Below are 21,315 nucleotides of genomic sequence, written 5' to 3'. Positions count from 1 at the left end.
GGTGACAACCAAGATGGATGCTGATGAATTTGCTCAGCATAACTCTTCTCAAAACTGATGTCACCACACGTTAGATTGCCAAACTAGATCTATTTCCACAAACCAAAACACATGGCAATATAGCATGTGATTTGGGCTGTTGGTCCCAAGTTTCAGCTGACTATTCCTCTCCGTAAATTAAGCTGTATTCCAATGACACATATGATAAATTTTCTTTAAATTTAGACAAGTGCTAAACCTCAAATCTGAAGGGCTCCTATTAACACCAAAAGAACCCAGACTCTAATCTGGTGATTGTCCACGCAAGGATGATGAAATGCCCACAATTATTTTACTCATCTAGAGAATCATTCTTTATGCCAGGAGTTGTGATGCTGTTTTTGTACTTTTTTAAATAACAGATTTTATGTCAGCTGCCAGAGTAAACCCAGCTCCCCCCTCCTGCAGTGTGCAATACTCAGTATGTGGTAGTGTTATTGGTAGGATACTGTTGGTCCAGGTGTCCTGCAGTTGGGGCCACGGTTAATGAATTGGTGCACGTGGACTGATGTTGGCTTCAGTGGACTGCATGCGGTGTGGGTGCTCTAAACAAATGTAATTTTCTGGCCTGTTGTGTGTTACTGAATAGCTGCCATGTTTTGTGCTTTTTTGTCAGCGGGAATTATTGTGCTTTGCAGCCTCTTCATGTATAAACTGGGACTGGCACATGTTTGCTCTGTCAGTCTAGCTCAGCACAAGATGTGAGATGGTAAGATGTGCCGCATGGATATTTGTTCTGCTAAGAGAACATGTTCTGGCCATTGTCAGGCTGGTCCAGCTCATTCTGGTACTGGTCTGCTTCTTTACATGACTGTCGAAGGCTTACTAAATCTTTCCTCTTTCTTCAGGCCGGCTCAGCTCACCACAGTAGGGAAACGCTGCTGTCTCTGGATTCAAGACCTATGCATGGACCTGGGCAACTTGGAGAGGATGCGGAATGAGTTGCGATTCAGAGGGGTAAAGGGCACCACAGGCACACAGGCCAGCTTCCTTCAGCTCTTCGAGGGTGATCATGAGAAGGTAACGGATTCCCCTCTGCCTCTTTTAGAGAAGTGTAGGTGTTTGTTGCTCTTAATAGTAAGTTCATGTAAACCTTCTTGTGCTTATGATTATGTTCCTTCAGAGTTTAGAGAGGGTTAGCTTCTGTCTCCTGGAGCCTTCCCAAATCCTCACTCTTTATAGATAATTTAAAACTTTGATAGCTTTTTAGATAGCCAGTCATGACATACCAGTAGTGAAGTTAATCCCACAACATGGTTGAAATCCTATACCTGATAGACTTCTAGCCGCAGATTCCTTACCTTTGAATTTCCTAGGTGTCAGACTGGATCTGAAAGATTTTTCATGAGTAGTAAACCTGCGTGCTGGTAGGTGGCATCGTCCGCGCTGAAAGGGACGTCCGCAGCATTTATATAGGCCCCATCTTGGCACGCTGACATCAGTTATTTTCTTCCCGCGCCAGCCAGCGCTGATTCAAAGAACACCTACCTCTTCAGTCACTGTTTGACTGAAAATGTTTTACTTTTTGTCAACTCTTTCTGAGATTTTTTTTCCTCCTGAGTTGGCAGGGATGTCTTCCAGGAAAGCCAGCTTCTATCCCTGCGGAGACTGTCATCGACCGATGTCGGTGACAGACCTGCATCTTGTATTCAGACTGCTGCGCCATGAATCCGAAGACCTTGCTGGAGCGGTCCCTCAAGCTCATAGCCGATCAGAGAGCGACACTGTGACACTGCAACACTCGAGGTCCCGGTCAAGGGGATCCTTGTCCCACTCCAAATTCTCGGGACATTTGGATAAATGCCGGTCCAGATGTGATGCTCCCGGAGCCCACCGGCGGTGCCATCCCCAATCTTATACCTGAAACAAGGCCAGAGGGGTGTTACCTGGTGCTGACAGGAGCCTTGCCTTCTAGCTCGAAGCCTGGGCCCTATTCCCTTGGATTAGGACTCGGGTGGAATGGGAGGGGTCCTTTAGACTAAGGTGGACCTCCTGCATTCCCTGGGTTTCACTATCAACATGCCAAAGTCACACTTGACTCCCTCTCAGATGCTCTCTTTCATTAGAGCTGTTCTGGACACAGTGCAGTTTCTAGCTTATATTTTTGAGCGGCGAGTTCAGGATATTCAGGTTATGATGCAGATGTTTCAGCTTCTGTCCTGGATTTCGGTGAGGCAGACCCTGAGGCTGTTGGGACTCATGGCCTCCTGCATCCTGCTGGTAACTTATGCCCAATGACCTATGTGGGCTCTGCAGTGGAACCTGAAGTTTTAATGGGCACAGCACAATGTTGGAACCTTTCTGACATGGTGCGGATCTTGGAGGGAGCTGCGAGAGATCTGCAGTGGTGGCTCACAAACCATGATTGGGTCAGAGGCAGACCCCTCTCCCTTCCCCAACCAGATCTCACAGTAGTGGCAGATGCGTTACTCCTGAGATGGAGCGGCAATCTGGGAGTGGTGGAGATCAGAGGACTGTGGTCTCTAGCGAAATCCGGACTCCACATTAACCTGGTGGAGCTCTGTGCAATCAGGCTGGCATTGAAAGCCTTTCTACCCTCCATCAAGGGAAGGCTAGTGCAGGTGTTCACGGGCAACACCTCTGCCATGTGGTACTGCAGAAAACAGCGTGGGGTGTGGTCGCGGACCCTTGGTCAAGAGGCCCTGCGTCTCTGGACATGGCTGGAACAGCCAAGCTTATACCTGGTGGATCAATATAAAGCCGGCTCTCTGAACGCCAAAGCGGACTAATTCATCAGTTGATGCCTAGCGGATCACAAGTGGCATCTCCCCCCAGAGGTGGCGCAAGGTCTCTTTCAACAATGTGGAGAGCCTTGGTTAGATCCATTTGCCTTTGCGGAGAATGTGCAATGTCAGCAGTTTTGTGTATTGGATTTTCCAAGGCCGCTGTCGCTCAGAGATGCTTTTTATCTCCAGTGGAGCATAGGACTCCTATATGCCTTTACGCTCATACCACTCCAGGCCAGAGTTCTCAAGAATAACAAGATCGACCAGGCCCAAGTCACCCTTGTGACTTCAGATTAGGCACAGAGAGTCTGGTTTCCCGAGCCATAGAGAATGGCATCAATCCTCTGAGTAGCCTGCCCCTTCTGGAGGATCTTCTGTCACAGCAGCAGGGGAGGGTCCTCCACCTGAACCTGTCAAGTCTCCGCCTTCTTGCGTGGAGATTGTGTGGCACCAGTTGACAGCTTTCAACCTTCCTCTCGAAGTCTGTAATGTCATCCCAGCAGCCAGGAGTCCCTCCCCAAGATGATAGCTGCTGTTGGAAAACATTTGTGGCATGGTGTGCAGAAAAAGCCAGTGATCCCCTTTCTGCCCCATATTGTAAAGTGTTACTCTTCATTATTTCCCTTGCCCAGCAGGGCTCTTCTCTGAGCACTCTTAAGGGATATCGGTCTGCTCTTTCTGACTTTTTGTTGCTGCCTGAACAACCCTCTGTTCAAATCCCCTTTTGTACATAGGCTTCTAAAAAGTCTTGTTTATCTCTTCCTCTTTCACCATTTATCATCCCTCAGTGGAATCTGGTGTTAACTTTCTTGATGTGTGCTCCTTTCGAGCCTCTTCATAATGGTCCCCTCAGGCCTGTGACTATTAAAACGACTGCCATTGTGGCTATTATATCTGCCAGTAAGTGTGGTGCAGGCCTGGTTGTCTACTCTACCTTACTTATCTTGTCTACCTTGACCGCACACAACAGTTCGGAGTGGACGAACGACTCTTCGTGGGGAATGTTGGTGCAATGAAAGGGGAGCCTTATCTTTACCTTTGTGCCAAGCCTGCTGCTGAGCCCGTGCTGCTCTGGGGGTAAACCTGCTGCCGCTATCGCTGGTGAGCCTGTGCTGTCTCTGGAGACTCCCTGCTAATCGCAGTGTCTACAACCTGGGAGAGGACTTCAACCCCCCAGGGTGCAACACCTTTTACACAGCTGCCGCGAGAGAGGGGGAGGCGCGGCCATCGCGCATAAAGGCTGCCTCTCCACCCACGGTGCGGGACACGCGTGGGACGTAGCCCGGACCAAGGGCGAGCCTGTCGGAGGCTGGGCCACGTTATTTGATTTTTGCTCATGGCAGGATCCATTCATTACGCTACATAGACCCTTTGTCGTGGAAATCAGTACCTTGACTGAGACTCGAGCCTGAAAGACTGAGAAACAAGGTACAGATATTATTGTGTTAAAACATCCTCCTCGGGGTCATGGCGCAGAAGAAATTAGTTAAGAGGAAATCGCTAGCGGGTCAAGGGATGGTAGGGACCCTAGATGCCTTCTTTCAGAGGGCTGAGTCAATCCTTATTCATGAAATCGCTCTTACCGAGCGCAGACTTTCTCTTGAGCCCCAACCCCCTCCCTTACAACTTGATACTTCTAATTGTATAAACCCAGGTGTCCATCTTAATCCGGGTTCCTCTGTTAGATCTCCTATACCTCTGACAACCATTATTCCGCCCAACCAGATTCCTGTGTTATGTGCTGCCCCAGAGACAAGCGAAATAGCCGTCAGATCAAAAGTGCACAGGTCCTGGTAAACAAATGTATCCACTATCTAAAAGAGGGTGTAGAGGTGCAGTAAGAGAGGTTGTTGAGGAAACTGAGAATATAGCTGGAAACATAGCGGCCAACACTGCTTCTTCTCCATCCCTCTTACCTTCCTTGTCGCCCAATGATAGTTAAGGGTTCTGGTCCAAATTGGGTGACTTATCAGTTTTATTGAACCCATTGAAGCAAAAGTTGTCTAAATTGGAAGAGGACATCGATAAACTTGCAAGCGCTGTTTCCCTAGACTTGCAGAAGCAGTCAAGCCCTAAGAACACTTACTCCTCTCAGTTAACCCAGGTTAGATCCACCTGCTCTAAATCTGTTCAGCATACTGGGTCTAACCGTAGTTCTAACAGTGAATTTACCAATCCTGGTTTAGGTCTTGTAACGGCTTCCCTTGCCATTCCTCCTAATAGCCAAGACACTAACTGCGCGGGGGCAACCTCACTGAGGGCCACGGACTTAGCCTATATTCCAAACACACAAGAACAGTGCCCAAATATCCAAAAGACATCTCTCCCTAACAAGCTTAAACATGCACGCACTGAGGAAACACAGTCCCAAAGGAATAAGGGTGTTTATAATAAACCAGGGAGCGAATTGATAGGAAATGACGTACTCCATCTGCCCCCGGAAGCAACACCTTACACGATAGTGCTAGCCAATGTCCCCAAATCGTCCACGGGAGCATCGGCACATTGGTCCAATCTGAAAAATAAATCTTTATATGAGTTAAACAGGAGGACAAGGATAGGAAACCCACTTTATTCAAAATTTTAAATGGTGAGACGGGTTAGTTAGGTAGGGAATTCGAACAAGTCTCGAGAAGGTGCCTGTGTAGTAATCTCCTTCGGATCACCCAACTTAGTTCATGCGATTTTAGAAAGGGCATGTAATTGGTTGATGGCCCAAACGGGGATCAGTATCTTACCCCTTGGATATTTTTATAAACATCACCGTATGGCACAGGTACCATTTGGGGAGTTTTTAATGGGGGGGGGGGGGCGGGGGGGGCAGGGCAGAGGCAGGCCAGATATGCAATCCCAGTCAGCAACCAGTTTGATGTTTTTATCCCTTTAGATGAAAATGATTGACTGACCCCTTTGATATCCCACTGGATAGAGGAAGATCCGAGAATGTAGTCCCGGTGAGGGGTAGTTTGCCCAAAGCTCAATCTAATACCGGTGTGGGAGATATGGGGATCTTTGATTTTAGAGAGACGGCAAGGGTCTTAACTGTGAAACCTACTACTGGTAGCCCACATATGGAGTTTGGGCATATTCTGGACATACACACTAATGTGTTACCCATAGTTTTCTGAGCGTTGATAGTGCTCCAACCCACGAGCCTCAGGACGTTAATCTTAATATTGGAGCGGTAGTCGGGAATCCTTTCAACTGTGACTACTGAGGAGATAATTAATACAACCAATGGTGCTGCAGATGCTTTTGGGGGTGTCCCTGTTGGCAGAAACAGGACAAAACAGCTTAACTTTATTATCCTGGAACTTAGCAGGGATACACTACAAACTTCAAGATCCTGAATGGTTTACTGCTATAGGAAACACTGATATCTGTGTATTCCAAAAAACCTGGGCCGTAGATAAGGTGTATATTATTGGCTACACCTCCTATTGTGTGGATGCTCTCTCTCCAAAAACGACAGGTAGGGCCAGTGGCTGATTGTTAATATTGGTTAAAAACACCGTAGCCTATAGGTACAAGCAACTTTTAATAAATTCTCTTGACATTATAGGCATTCAGCTTACATTTCCGTCTGGCCTAATCCTGACCTTGCTAAATGTTTATGCTAGGTCAGAACCTTTTAGCAGTGAATCTATGGTAGTTTCACTATTAGACGATCTAGTGGGAGGTTATCAAGCAAATTCTAAAATTATAGTCGCAGGGGACTTTAACACCGTGTTTGAACCCTCCGCTCTATTAAGTGCTTCACTCGAAGAGGAAGGACGAGATATGGGGCATCCGCAATTTGGTAGCTGGTAAACATGGTCAACGTTACTCAAACGTTTCATTACAGATTGCTTCCTTAACCGCTGGTAGGAGTCTGAGGGCCTGTAACGGGAGAACTCCTTCAAAGGCTACTTTCAAGAGGGGTGCCTACACAAGCATCATAGATTGTATTTTGCTGATGTTAGAATATGGTTATTAGTGGAAGATATGATCATTGAACCAAGGACAGACTGTGATCATATCTCTTTGCTTTTAAAACTGAAGGGCAAGGACCTGGATAGGGATGTTCATTGCCATATTTCCAAATTAATAGAGCCGTGCCCAACCAACAACCGCAGAAGTCACATGGCCTAAAATTCAAGCTGACCAGGACCTCTACACTAGAATATACAAGTTCCTAGTGGCCTCTTTAACCAATATGTGTAGCCATAAGGATAGTACTGATCTGTCTGATGTTTCGTATGTTATTGCAGAACATAAAGAGCTTTTTGAAGCCCTACACAGTCTTCTCAAAACATAGTCGTGATGGGATCGCAGCTGATTTAACGACGACTGCAAGAGAGCTAAGAAGGCCTTACAAATAGCAGTTAGAGAGCGCTCTAGACTTGACATAATTTCTGCTCTTAACATTTATAGAGTAGCACTTAGTAAAACCAAAGTGAATACGCTGACACAAACTGGAACGATCTGGTCTTAGCAGCCCAAGTTAGAGATAGCCGCATGTTTTGGCTTATTGTATCTAGGGGCAGCGTGGAGAACTTTATTTCCAATAACCATCATATTCAGCAGGAGGTTTGGGTGGACCATTTTCCCAGCTTCTATTCTGATGTGGTTACCGTAGGCCCACATACTGGCCAGGCTGCCCCAACTTTAGATATTACTGTTCCTGATGGGACCACAAATAATCCATCGCTAGTCTTTAGCTTAGAGGACACTGTATCAGCAATCGGTAAACTAAAAGCAGGTAAAGTCCCCGGACCCGATTTGATACCGGGGGATCTGTACAAATCAGAACCCATGATATGGGGACCGTACATAAACCTTCTGTCTAACTGTATACTGGCTGGTGGGGATATTCCGGAAACATGGAGGGGAGCAGAGTTAATAATCTTCAAATAGGGCGATCCTGCTATCCCCTCCAATTATAGACCTATCAGTCTAGTAGACAACCTACAGAAGGTTTTTGCCAGGCAAGTTTTAGACAAAGTCCAAGAATGGATGGATGACAATATGGTATTGTCTCCAGCCCAGGCGGGCTTTCATGCTAAAATTAGCACGTGTGACCAAGCTTTCAGATTTTCCCTGTTAGCATGGAAGTCCGTGCTACTTAGGAAACAGTGGCTCTACGTAGCTTTTGTGGACCTGCGAGCCGCATTTGATTTAGTTCCGCGCAATTTGTTGTGGAAGACCATGCTTGACCAAGGTGCCCCGAAAGACTTGGTGTCCATGATTGCCAGATTGCATAAGGACAATTATGCCCAGATCAGGTGGGGGAAAAACGGGGAATTGACAGAGGATTTCGATTCAACGTGGGGTGCGCCGAGGGTGTGTTCTTGCCCCCACACTGTTTTCCCTGTTTATTAATGATGTGGTGAGTTGTTTAATGGGTTGTAAGAATGATGCCCCTTCGTTGAACAATGCAAAAGTCCCCATCTTGCTCTCTGCAGACGATTCTCTATTAATATCTACAACTCCTATGGGCTTACAGGTCTTATTGGATACATTTCTGAGCTTTTGTAAGGAGAGGAAATTGGAACTGAACACCTCAAAAACAAAATGTATGGTGTTCGATAAAGTACGGGGTGGCATACGAGAGATTAAGATCTTACATGAACCTTTGGAACAGGTAAAAAGTTTTGATTACTTAGGTATAGGCCTGAATGAGACGCTTAGTTGGGAATATCAATTGAGGTAGAGCTTCTTAATACTATGCCAAAGATCTAAATCAGTACTAAGATTTTTTAAACAATCTTATACCCAACCCCTCTCACCGGCATTTGAAATTTATCGTGCAAAAGCCCAAAGTGGAGCTCTGTATGGAGCAGAGAAATGGGGATTTACTCCCGTAAATTAACGATTGGCGAGAATAATTTTGCTAGGGCTCTCATCTGGCTAGCTGTTACAACACCACTAACCCCACTTTTTGGTGATCTTGGGATAAAGAGAATCAGCGATCTGGCTGCCCTGAGACCCCTAACTTATTGGTTGCGTCTATGGACTACTCCTCAATTAATTGACTATCGGAACTCCCTACGGGAGGTCCTGGCGCTCAACGGGGCAAAACAACTTCCTTGGTTCAAACATATTGCTAAATGGTGTAAATTATTGAACTTGATGGTTTTGTGGGAGTACCCAGAAAGGGCCACTAGATGCGATATTTCGACCCTTAAAGCTATGTATTGGAAGGTAGTGGTGGAGCATTATACTAATAATCAAACAAGCGGCCAGTTAACATCCAACTTTTTAAATATAAAATCATTCTTTTTATTTGAATCTTTTCTTGACCTGATTTCACCCCCCTTGCTAAAAGTTTGTATATTAGGTTTAGATATGGTAACTTGCTATTGAAATTTCCGGGGAAAGATGCGATCGGTCTAGTTTTAGACACTTGTCCTGCCTGCCGTGAAGTTGATGAAACTGAAGAACACATTTAGTTTTTTTGTCCCAAGTATCGGCATTTACGTAGGAGATGGATTAGACCATTATGCCTCAACTTGGGTGCTAGGCAGTACTAGATTGTGTTCAGAATTTTAAAAACAGATACTTCCGGGCCAATAGAAGAAATTCTTTATTTGGTTTTTTACAACCATAAAAAATAACACTTAAAATTATTACAATGTAAGTTAAAAAAAACAATTTCATGATAAAATACATCATTATATCTGGATATGTACAAAAATGTTCCTACTCATTAATAACCATTTTCACAAGATCACGGTAAAGTGCATCATTATGTCTAGATCTGTACAAGATTTTCCAACTCATTAGTAACCATATTCACAGATTCAATGTCCTTTTTTTTTTTTTTTGTGTCAATCAAGGTTAAAAACTTTACACCTCGACAAATTAAAATGTTTGCTGATCCCCCCCCCTGCCCAGCGGGTAAGTCTGCCTACAAGTACGAATATTAAGCTCTTTTAAAATTGGTTTTAAAAGCGTTCTTCTCGCTTCACTGGCTGTAGGACAGACACATCACGTGGCATTGGGACTCCTTATGATGTCCACATAGTCTACAAGTTGCGTTATGATATTTCCCTTTCCAACTTGGTTGCAAATCCTTAGTTTCGTGTACTCCAAACCGAAACAGCATATACTTCTTTTTTTAGAAACAATCTAAAGTGAGCTGCTAGATAGTCTTGCGGTTTTCATTTTACATAAGAATTGATCACTGTCCAATAGTTTTTGCTCTTAGCCGTTTTTTATTCTCTTTCTGGCTAATTCGCAAAAAATTCATATTATAGTTGTGTTGCCATATTAAACTTTTTTTCCTGTTTATGCTATATACGTATCCTAAATATCAAGCTTGGTACATACGGTTTTGTATCCCAATTATTTGGTGGTTGTATAGCACTTCCTTTTAGCATGACTAGGTCGATTGTATCTGTCTTTTTAACCTGATTCGGGATGTCATTTGGTGCCCTGCGCCCTGGTGCGTACCGGCTCTTGTCCGGGTGGAGAGGCGGATATTGCCTCAGGGTAGCGCTGCCAGCTTGGTGGCTGCAGACGGTGGCAGACCAGCTGCCCCTGTACACATTGGCATTGATGAATGTACGTTCTACATGCAAACTCTCTTCACTTCAAAGCAATTTGTGAACAATACGATTCTCTTGTGTTCGAGGCATGTGGGCTGCTGAATTCATATCTGTGCATAGATCGCCGCCTAGTGTTGGGTCCGGATGTTTGCATGTTGTTGTCCTGGAAGAGTCTTCGAAGTATCCTGAGATAGGTGACTCCTCCCCTGGACCACAGTGCGCATGGGCATCCTCTCCATCCTCAGATTGTTTTTTTCCGCCATTGGGTTCGGATGTGCTTATCTTGACTCAAGTTAGGAAAATTTAGTTTTCAGGCCAAAAGGCCTTTAGTTTCGTCGGTACTGTTCCCGATCGGTATCGACAGTTTACTTGCTAGTTTAGCGACCTTAACAACTTTTTCGGATCCGTTTCATCCGACCATCGACCTTACATCGACAATGGAATCCAGGACCCCATTCAAGCGGTGTCCTGTTTGCCACGCGAAATATTCACATATCGACGTCCACCCGGTGTGCAACAAGTGCCTCTCGCCAGACCACGACGAATCGAAATGTATGGCCTGTGCCCGATTCAGATCCAAAAAGACTCTCCGGAATCGACGAGCCGCGAGACTAGAAGCGCAGCAAGCGGCACCGGCCCCGACCAACATCTTCAGCACCGAGGACGAAGATGTTGAAAGCGTGGAAAACATACACTCCAGCCCCGCTTCCGAACACGGTTCCAGATCGGAAGACGTAGATGAAGAGCTTTTTCACAGGGAAGAAGACGACGATGAGGTAGGAGACTACGATGAGGCCTTAGGGGCCGAAGAAGGTAGCTCTGGTGACGAGCAGGGCCTACCCGTCCAAACGGAGGCTATCACAGTGCGTCAGTCTACGGCTCCGGTCGAAGGATCGCCTTCGGGCCTTACCCGAGATCAATCCCGCAGTTCTTCGGCCCCGCCCTCTGGCCCGGCCTCGGACATCCAGCGAGAGCCATTATTACCCAAAAAGACTGGTTTCCCTTCCACGAAACCAATCATCGCACCGGTTCAACAGAAACCGAAAGTGAAACTGACACTGGTCGGCTCGAAGACCACCACTCCTTCGACGCCAGCCAAAACCGTCGGCTCCGACCGCACCAAAAGGGACTTCGGTGCCGAACTCGCTGCAGCCGATGTCGGCGCCGATCCAAAGAGAAAGGCCATCGGTACCACCAAAGCGCCTCGGCCCCCGGCACAGAAACAATCGGCAACGACCACCAAGGTTAAAATGGCCGCTCCATCGGAATCCACCTCGAAAGCAGCGACTACGGTCCAATCATCGACGCCGTCGACAGCTTCTACCTCTCCTCGACTCGATGACCCTGTGGCTCCAAAGAAGTCCACACCTACCTCTACAGAACCACTCGGCGCCAAAGAACCGTCGGCGTTCCAGGTGCGACAAGTTGCAGCGTCCTTGCAACATATCAGAGAAAAGGCAGCCCTCCAGGCCACGTCGGGCTCCGAGCCGAAAAAGGCTGAAAAGGCACCTTCGGCACCAACCAACATCACCTTTGGTTTGCCGCCATCCACGGCGCCGAAACTATTCGAGATCAGAACACGTGTCACCCAGACAAGGTCCCCATCTACTGAACACTCTCCTACTGGGACATCACCGTCCCACTTCATCGACGCCGACAGGCTCATGCTCCGAAAGCGGAAGATCACTTCCGAGCAGGCTTAAAGCAAAAACTACCGGCTGAATCTGAACCAGTTCTTTATGAACGCCTCCACATCTCCTATCCAGATCCACAGTCCTTTTCTCCGGCGCACTCCGACACGGACGCAATAGAGGACTACATGGGTGACGACACCACCTACCCCAGGGATATGGACCCTGAGGACCAGCGGGACCCTAATAAAGCTTGGGATGACCCTGTAGACCCGGGTGCCGCTATGGATACCCAGGACACGCAGCTTTATGGCGCAAAAACATCTCCCACAGAGGACACTGCTGCATTCAACGCCCTCATTGAACGTGCCGCAGCCAATCATGGAGTGCAACTCCACTCAGACACAATCGAGGACGATTTCTTGGTGGACACTTTTGCATCCTCAGAGAGGACTGTAAAGACTCTGCCCATGTTAAAAGGTGTCCTCAAGCCGGCAAAGGACATTTTCAAGGAAACAACCAGGGCACGGGTAATAAACCCCAGGATCGTGAAAAGATACAAGCCCGCACCTGGGGACCCTACGTACATTAGAGGCCAGTTACCTCTGGACTCCATCGTAGTTGCTAACGCTCGCAAGCGGGCACACTCGCAGACAACTGGTGATGCTCCTCCCCCGGACAAAGAGTCCAAGGTGCTGGAGACCTCCGGCAAAAGGATTGCAGCCCAGGCGGCAGACATATGGCGCATTGCCAATACTCAGGCGCTCCTAGCTCGCTACGATCGCTCACACTATGACACGTTAGAGCCCCTACTCCAACATCTACCAGACGAGTACAAAGAGGCAGCGGAGCTCCTCATCAGGGAGGGACAACTTCTCACAAAAGCATCCATTAAGTGTGCACTGGATGCCGCCGACACAGCTGCGAGAGCAATAAACACCAGCGTCATGCTACGACGACACGCCTGGTTACGAATCTCCGGATTCAAACCTGAGGTTCAAAATAACATCCTCAATCAGCCTGTCAACCCCGACTACTTATTCGGACCAGAGGTTGACACCACCCTAGAAAAGATCAAAAAAGACACAGACACTGCAAAGTCAATGGGGGCTCTGCAAACGCAGACACTTCGTAGTGGCTCCTTTCGTCGCCCCGGAGATAGAGGAGCGGGTAGAGGACAGGGGTCACAGCAAACCTACAATAAAGGGGGCACACAGAGTACCTACGATAAAAACACCCGAGGTGGATATCGTGGCTCCAGCACAAAGGGCAGAGGACGCGGTTACGGCAATACCAGGTCCTCCCCCAAAAACAAACAGTGACGCCCTCACCCTTCCCCCCGACCACATAACACCTGTCGGGGGAAGACTCCAGCGGTTCCTGTCCACGTGGAATGCCATCACCACGGACAGGTGGGTCAAAGATGTTATCCAACACGGTTACTGCCTCGAATTAACCTCCACTCCACGCACAATACCGCCAAAGCACCGTGCTATGTCCTCAGAGCACTTAGCATTATTACAGCAGGAAGTGCTAAGTATGCTGCAAAAAGGCGCAATAGAGGTCGTGCCCGTCCACCAGCAAGGGACAGGGGTGTACTCTCTGTACTTCTTAATACCAAAAAAGGACGGGTCACTCAGACCTATACTAGACCTGAGACCCCTCAACCACTACATTCTCTCAGAGCATTTCCACATGCTCACCCTACAGCAGGTTCTCCCGCTGCTCAGACAAGAAGACTTCCTAGCCACGCTAGACCTCAAAGATGCGTATTTCCACATACCCATACACCCGTCACACAGAAAATATCTCAGGTTCACTATTCAGGGGCAGCACTACCAATTCAAAGTCCTCCCCTTCGGCGTGACAACAGCACCCAGAGTTTTCACAAAGTGCCTAGCTACGGTGGCTGCACATCTACGGAGGCAACACATTCACGTCTACCCTTACCTGGACGACTGGCTTGTTCAGGCAAAGTCAGCCCAGCAATGTGCCAGCCACATGTCCCGCACCATTCACCTTCTTCACAGTCTGGGATTCTCACTAAATTACCCAAAATCACATCTCCAACCCGCACACGTACAACAGTACCTAGGTGCGACCATAGACACTGGCAGCCACAGCTCAGCCAAATTTAGTGAGAATCAACGGCATGCAAATGCTAATCTCAAAGTTCAAACCCAAACGCTCCCTTCCTGCGCGAGTGTTCATGCAGTTGATAGGCATGATGGCCTCCTGCATTTTCATAGTCCCGCACGCGAGACTACATATGCGCCCGCTTCAGGAGTGCTTGGCACGTGAATGGAATCAGGCTCACGGGCAATTAAAAGACCTAGTGTTGGTGAGCGGTCGGGCATACAACTCTCTGCATTGGTGGAATCCACAAAACCTTTGCAAGGGCCGACCGTTCCACGAGCCTGTTCCACAAATAATACTGACAGCGGACGCGTCTCTCCAGGGTTGGGGAGCTCATGTACTCAATTACACAGTGCAGGGACTATGGACAATACAACAAAAGAAGATGCACATCAACCTTCTGGAACTGATGGCAATCTTCCTGGCAATGAAAGCCTTCAAGGTACACTTGTGCAACAAAGTCGTGTTGATCCGGACGGACAACATGACTGCCATGTACTACATACAGAAGCAGGGAGGAACGCACTCTCCACAGTTGTCTCATCTGGCTCAGAGCATGTGGAAGTGGGCCATTCAGAGGAACATATTCCTCATGGCGGAACACCTCCCCGGCAAGGACAACCAGATGGCGGATCTGCTCAGCAGACACAGCCACCGGATGCACGAGTGGGAGCTACACCCGTCAGTACTCCAACTGTACTTCCAACAGTGGGGTCATCCAGAGATAGACCTATTCGCCACAAGCGAAAACGCAAAATGCCAAAGCTTTGCCGCCAGGTTCCCACATAAACAGTCGCAGGGCAATGCGATATGGATGAATTGGTCCGGCAGATTTGCGTACGCTTTTCCCCCAGCGCCGTTGATACCGCTGGTGGCACGCAAACTGCGACAGCACTCACTCACACTCATCCTGGTTGCTCCAACATGGGCACGCCAGCCATGGTACACCGCCTTTCTGGAACTTTCCGTGGTGCCGCATCAAAGGCTGCGGATCAAACCCGCGCATTTGACGCAGAACCATGGAGAAATTCAGCACCCAGATCCGCAACAGCTGAACCTGGCAATCTGGCTCCTGAAGTCCTAGAGTTTGGCTACCTAAACCTGCCACCTGACTGTATGGAGATCATTAAGGAAGCTAGGAGACCCACTACCAGAGCTTGCTATGCAGCCAAATGGAAGAGGTTTGTCATTTATTGCAATAACAATGACATTAACCCGCTAGACGCATCCATTCAAAACATAATCTGTTACCTCTTACACCTATACCGATGCAATCTGGCATACACCTCAATACGTATCCATTTAACCGCAATAGCAGCCTATCTCCAAAACAGGCAGCACCTCTCTTTATTCAGAGTGCCTGCCATCAAAGCCTTCTTGGAGGGACTTAAACGAGTAATTCCCCCAAGACACCCACCAGCACCAGTGTGGAACCTCAACTTGGTCCTCACCCGACTGATGGGTCCACCCTTCGAACCTCTCCACTCATGTGAGATTCAATTCCTCACCTGGAAAGTAGCTTTCCTAGTGGCAATCACTTCGTTAAGAAGAGTTAGTGAACTCCAGGCACTAACCATTCAAGAGCCATTCATACAGGTTCACGCAAACAGGGTTGTACTACGCACCAACCCCAAATTCATGCCTAAAGTAATATCGCAGTTCCACATCAATCAAACTATTGAACTGCCTGTTTTCTTTCAGAATCCACAAAATGTCGCTGAAAGAATGCTCCATACACTAGATGTCAAAAGAGCCCTCATGTACTATATAGACAGAACTAAAGACTTTAGGAAGACAAAACAACTTTTCGTTGCCTTTTCTCCACAACACAAAGGCAACGCCATCTCCAAAGCAGGTATAGCCAGATGGATCGTTAAATGTATTCAAATTTGCTATCAAAAGGCTAAACGCACATTAACAATTCCCCCACGAGCCCACTCAACACGTAAGTTAGGGGCCTCCATGGCTTTCCTGGGAAACATTCCTTTACAGGATATATGTAGAGCAGCCACATGGTCCACTATACATACATTTACCAAACACTATTGCGTAGATGTACACTCAAAACAGCAAGCAGCTGTAGGACAGGCTGTTCTCAAAACTGTTTTTCAGACCGCTGCAGCTGGCACTGGTGGCCGCCGCTAATGGGAGGTACTGCTATGTATTCTATGCACAGATATGAATTCAGCAGCCCACATGCCTCGAACTGAATATGCTACTTACCAGTATACATCTGTTCTTGGCATGTAGGGCTGCTGACATTCATATCGCCCACCCTCCTCCCCGGCGCCTGTAGCAGCTGCAGCTCTCAGAATTACTGTATAGCATGGTCATCACTTTCTGTATCTACTCCATCACTGCCACAATGGCGAAAAACAATCTGAGGATGGAGAGGATGCCCATGCGCACTGTGGTCCAGGGGAGGAGTCACCTATCTCAGGATACTTCGAAGACTCTTCCAGGACAACAACGTGCAAACATCCGGACCCAACACTAGGCGGCGATCTATGCACAGATATGAATGTCAGCAGCCCTACATGCCAAGAACAGATGCATACTGGTAAGTAGCATATTCATTTACAAGGCTAAGCAGACAGCGTGTTCGGTGAGTGAGGAGACTTCCATATCGCACAACAGCTAGCTGAAGCGCTTCTATGCGCTACCAGTCCGACCGGAATGGTTCGAATAATTGTCATCTTCAACACAACTCTGTGGTCGTGGTTTGCTTATCAGACGCTCCTAATTTTGACGGATTTAGAAAATTAGGTTCAGCGAGAAAGTTAGCTTTTTTCACATGAAAGCAATTTTGTTCGATTGCGGAAGCTGAGATTAGAACAAGCAAAACAAATCAGTGGTGCAGGGCCGGGAATCAAAACTAGTGGTGTGCACGCACCACAGAGGAGCGGGAGCGCGGCAGCGAGGCGAACGCGCGCTGCTTCGCATGCTACACACAGACGGGAATGGGCAGAGCAAAGGCGGGACATGCGCCCGCCTTTGCCCAATTGCGTACCTTAGTTTTGTTAAAAAAACACAATGGCAGCCGGGGAAAGCCTGATCACATGCACGAGCGTGTGATCCGCTTTCAGAAACCCGTACAAGAGGTCTCGCGCTGCGTGAGCAGTGCTACGCACTGCAACGCTAGGCGCGAGACCTAAAAACGGAGAGTGGGATCAAAAGTCACAGGAACAGAGGGTGGGAGGGAGGCAACACTGACGGAGAGAAGGGAGGGTGAATGGTAGCGGGTAAAGGTAAAACATACAGATGGGAGAGGGGGCAACACGAAGGAATGTCATGTCTGCAATACAACTAAACCAACACAAAATCAGAAAAAAACTTTTGCCACACGCACTCCGTATGATATGGCCTGTCATTGAATAGCATGAGTTGGCTGGTCATTTATGTAATTGTATCGTATGCTGTGGCCTGGCATTGTATTGTAGGGTAATGTAGAGAGGGGTCAAGAGCTACAGCAGCAGAGGGTGGGAAGGAGGGAGCAGGTAAAAATAACATAGACAACACTGGCGGAGGGAGGGACGGCAACAGGAAGGAAATCATATCTGCAATTCAACTAAAACAGCAAAAGTTAAAAATATTTAAGTGAAACGCACACTTTGAAAATAGACTTTCGCACTTTAGGTGCAGCATATTTGAAGCCGCAACAATGGCGGAGATTCGGAGAGAATGGCCAAAAGGACTGATGATGGGAGGAAGTGGGCAAAGGCAACAAGGAAGGATCCATCTTTCATACCACAAAAACAGCAAAATTCTGAAAAATATAATGTACATGCACTATTAGAAAATCACATTTCTCTGCCACTGTGAAACATGTTTGAGGCAGGAAAGGTGGTGGGTTGGAAATAGCTGGCCTGCGAACAGATGCAATATTAATAAGTTCTTCCTCAAAGATGCAGTATTATGGAGTGCTGCTTCCTCCGAAAGAGTGAAATGCAGGAAATGTCAAAGTGTGAGCAGTGGAAGGACACTCAGTGAGTCAGTGGAAACAAAAGCAGTACTTTGGCCATGCGCTACAGGAGGGACAAACACACAAAGAGGAGAAATAAAGAGCTAATCAAATAAAAGCACAGAAATAAGAGTGATGATATACTCAGTCAGTGGGTGGGCTCTAGGCCCCCTTTAAGCTAAAGAAAAAATGTCTACCAAGTGGCACAGCGCATGCACTATCTCAAGCTAGAACAACAGTTGATGGACAGAATGTAGAACAATGTCATACATTCACCCCAATACAGAGATCTGGGCCTAAATCCATCGTTTTTTGCTCACCATACTGTTCCAGTTTGAACCCAGCCATGTGGAAATCAGTCTTGACCCTGTGCCTCATGGGAACAGTCTAGCCCGAACTGCCAAGCCAGGCCCTCCCTGGACTGGAAACAAGCATCCTAGGACCGTTTTCAGGGTTTCACCCCTCTTCAGCCAGGATAGCTTGATTCCAGTGGCATGGAGAGCAAGGGACTCAAGTCTGAGCATACCCTTCCCACTCGGGGTGACAAACGCAAAAACAGTTGGACAGAATGTAGAACAATGTCATACATTCACCCAAGTACAGAGATCTGGGCCTAAATCCATCGTTTTTTTGCTCACCATGCTGTTCCAGTTTGAACCCAGTCATATGCAAATCAGTCTTGACCCTGTGCCTCATGGGAACAGTCCAGCCCGAACTGCCAAGCCAGGTCCTCCCTGGACTGGAAACAAGCATCCTCGGACCGGTTTCGGGGTTTCACCCCTCTTCAGACAGGATAGCTAGACCTGAAAAGGATTGCGGGTGTTGGGAATTGGTAAGAATGGAGGAGTAGGTGGGAGAAAGAAATGGAAATGCAGCACACCGAGGGGGTGGGTCACCACAGGAGTATTCGGTCGAGGGAGCACCCCCGAGTGCAAGGTGGTGAGGAGAGAAGCGCATGGATGTGGTAGTGCAATATGGTGCCGGAGGGAGAGATCAGTATGATAACACATGCACTCATGGAGAACTTAAACAAAAAAAATGTGAGAGATTAGAATGGGGAGAAAAGCACAGAGACTACAGAGAGCAACAAGGAGCAGGCGGGAGGGAGAGAAGTTCACAAGGGAGACCACCATTAAACACATGGACTCTTGTGGAATGCTTTAGCAAAAAAATAGTTCTCTGAAAGGGGGCAGTAGAAGGACACAAGTAAGGAGGCCATGCTCCAGGAGAGGAACAAACATGATGGACTCAGCAAGCAAGATTGACAATGAAGCCAACCAATAGTTAGCAATGCGTGGGTCTTAAGACCACGGTAAGATCTTGGTCTAACAATGGGTCTCTTTTTCAGTTGTCTTATAGGTTCGACATAATATGGTCTGATTTCCTCCTTTAGTAACGAAATAAAGACTAATAGCGCAAAGAAAACGTTTTCTCACGTTCCTAAGAACAAATAACTATCCATTTCTGTCCACTCAAAGCACTGGGCGGTCTCCATGCTACTGGGTACACCAGAGGTGAAGCTTTTCAAAAACTGAGCACTGACATTGGATGTGCAATGCTTATGAAATTTTTAGGGACACACTCATTTATACTGGCAAACATACAGAGACCCTCAGACAGCTCACTGTACAAGTTTTTTTCAGTTGTCCCTTGTACCCTTTCACTGGAGTTTAAAAATCAGTTGCCCCAAATATCTAGATCTGTTTATTTAAGTCCCAGGTACCATATCTAGCTCAGGCTTTAGTCTTTTCATCCTCATAGTCGTTTTTTTTAACATAAATGTCTAAAATCACAGATTGAATGCAAAGAAGAGCAGAGTAACCACTCATGAATGAATGTTGGTTCAACTTGCTATTCCTTGTTACCCAAAGCAAACTCAACCAAATAAAGTACCCTCTGGGTGGCAGTTGTTAGATGCAGTGGCTTTCTTCTATAGGTTCAAGGAAATACGTTTTCCAAAACAATAAAATATATAGGAAACACAACATTAGAAAGATGAAAGTTGAGGGAATTAAAATTGGTGAAACACCCCTGAGCTCAAATCTTTTCTTCAAAGATGTCCTGAAATAAAACAGAATCAGAAAGGGAACAAATCCAAGTTCTTGTGATTGGCAAGCTTCCGCTAAAGATTTGTGATTTCAGAACAGCTATAATGGCTTCCTTTTAGTGGTGGGTAGAATGAAGGGCTCGAAGTCAGAACCATGTTTGGCTGGTAAGTGTTCTGTGTTGTAAAATGGCTGAAATGTTCAGTCAAAGTCTTGACATTTGCCCTAATAATTCCCACATGTGCTCACTTCTCACTGCACTTACATAGTATGGTATTAGGAAATTTAAATAGGCAACTGAAACGGAATCAAAATAAGCCATTGTGTTGTAAAGGTGGAGAACAAGATTATGATGCACTGGTTCGCATGTGAATGCGTAGAGTCTTACTGTTCCCCAAAGCGTTAAATATGCCACATCGTAGCATGCTGCCCATGTTGCTGAGGATTATAGTGCCACACATAGGGGAAGTGAGCACTACATAAATATAATACTATATTCTCAAAGGGCCACATGCAGAGGACCGCCATTACTTGCGTCTTTCAGCAGTGCTTTCAGGAATGCAGATCCAGTTCTTCCTCCGTGAAAGTCTAATTCCTCTTCCTATAGAAGATGCGGAAGCTACAAAACACTGATCATTTGAACAAATTGGCGCTTCATATGTGATCCCCCTTTTCCCAGCAGGACCAGGCTTTCCTCAAGTGCGGGTCCCTGCCAGGAAACTAGTACAGAGCTACAATGGGGGACATGTGCAGTGCCAGAAATGTCAGTTTCTTTTGGCGTACGCATAGGCGACAGAGCTATGCTGGGTGAGAAGCAGGTGGACAAGAGAGAACAACACTGAGAGGGGGGTGGGAGAGAAGCACACAAGGGAGACAGCTGGAAAACACATGCGCTCTTGTTGAGTACTCGGAACAAACACAAATGAAAGAGAGCAATGCTTGTACAGATGCAGATGGACCCTATAGATTAACACAGAGCAAGAGTTGGAGAAAAGCACACAAAAGAGACAGCTAGAAAATACAGGCTGACTTGTGGAGTGCTTACGCAAAAAAGAAAAACCTAGTTCCCTAAAAACGATCAGTGGAAGAGATGGTGTCCCTGTAAGGTCTCTGCAGCAGCTGGGAAGTTGAAGGTAGTGTGCAAAAGCCTCCCCGGGAATCTAACTACCATCCATATCTTTCAAAATAGGGTGCTATGCAGAGGGTATCATCCTAAAAAATTCTCCC

At 47.1% G+C, this 21,315-nt stretch overlaps 1 protein-coding gene across 1 annotated transcript in view; it reads left to right on the top strand.

Annotated features, from left to right (window-relative positions):
* ADSL (adenylosuccinate lyase) overlaps positions 1–21,315 on the top strand; it is a 137,616-nt gene that overhangs the window by 103,279 nt on the left and 13,022 nt on the right. Inside the window, exon 5 of the mRNA XM_085601239.1 lies at positions 888–1,059. Within this exon, the coding sequence (XP_085457365.1) occupies positions 888–1,059 (172 nt within the window). The remainder of the gene's footprint in view (positions 1–887; positions 1,060–21,315) is intronic.

The sequence above is a fragment of the Triturus cristatus genome, chromosome 4_2 (assembly GCF_964204655.1).
Source record: "Triturus cristatus chromosome 4_2, aTriCri1.1, whole genome shotgun sequence".
Classification (NCBI taxonomy): Eukaryota; Metazoa; Chordata; class Amphibia; order Caudata; family Salamandridae; genus Triturus; species Triturus cristatus.
Note: the sequence above shows the minus strand (reverse complement) of the source record. Positions and strands in the feature narration are given on the sequence as shown.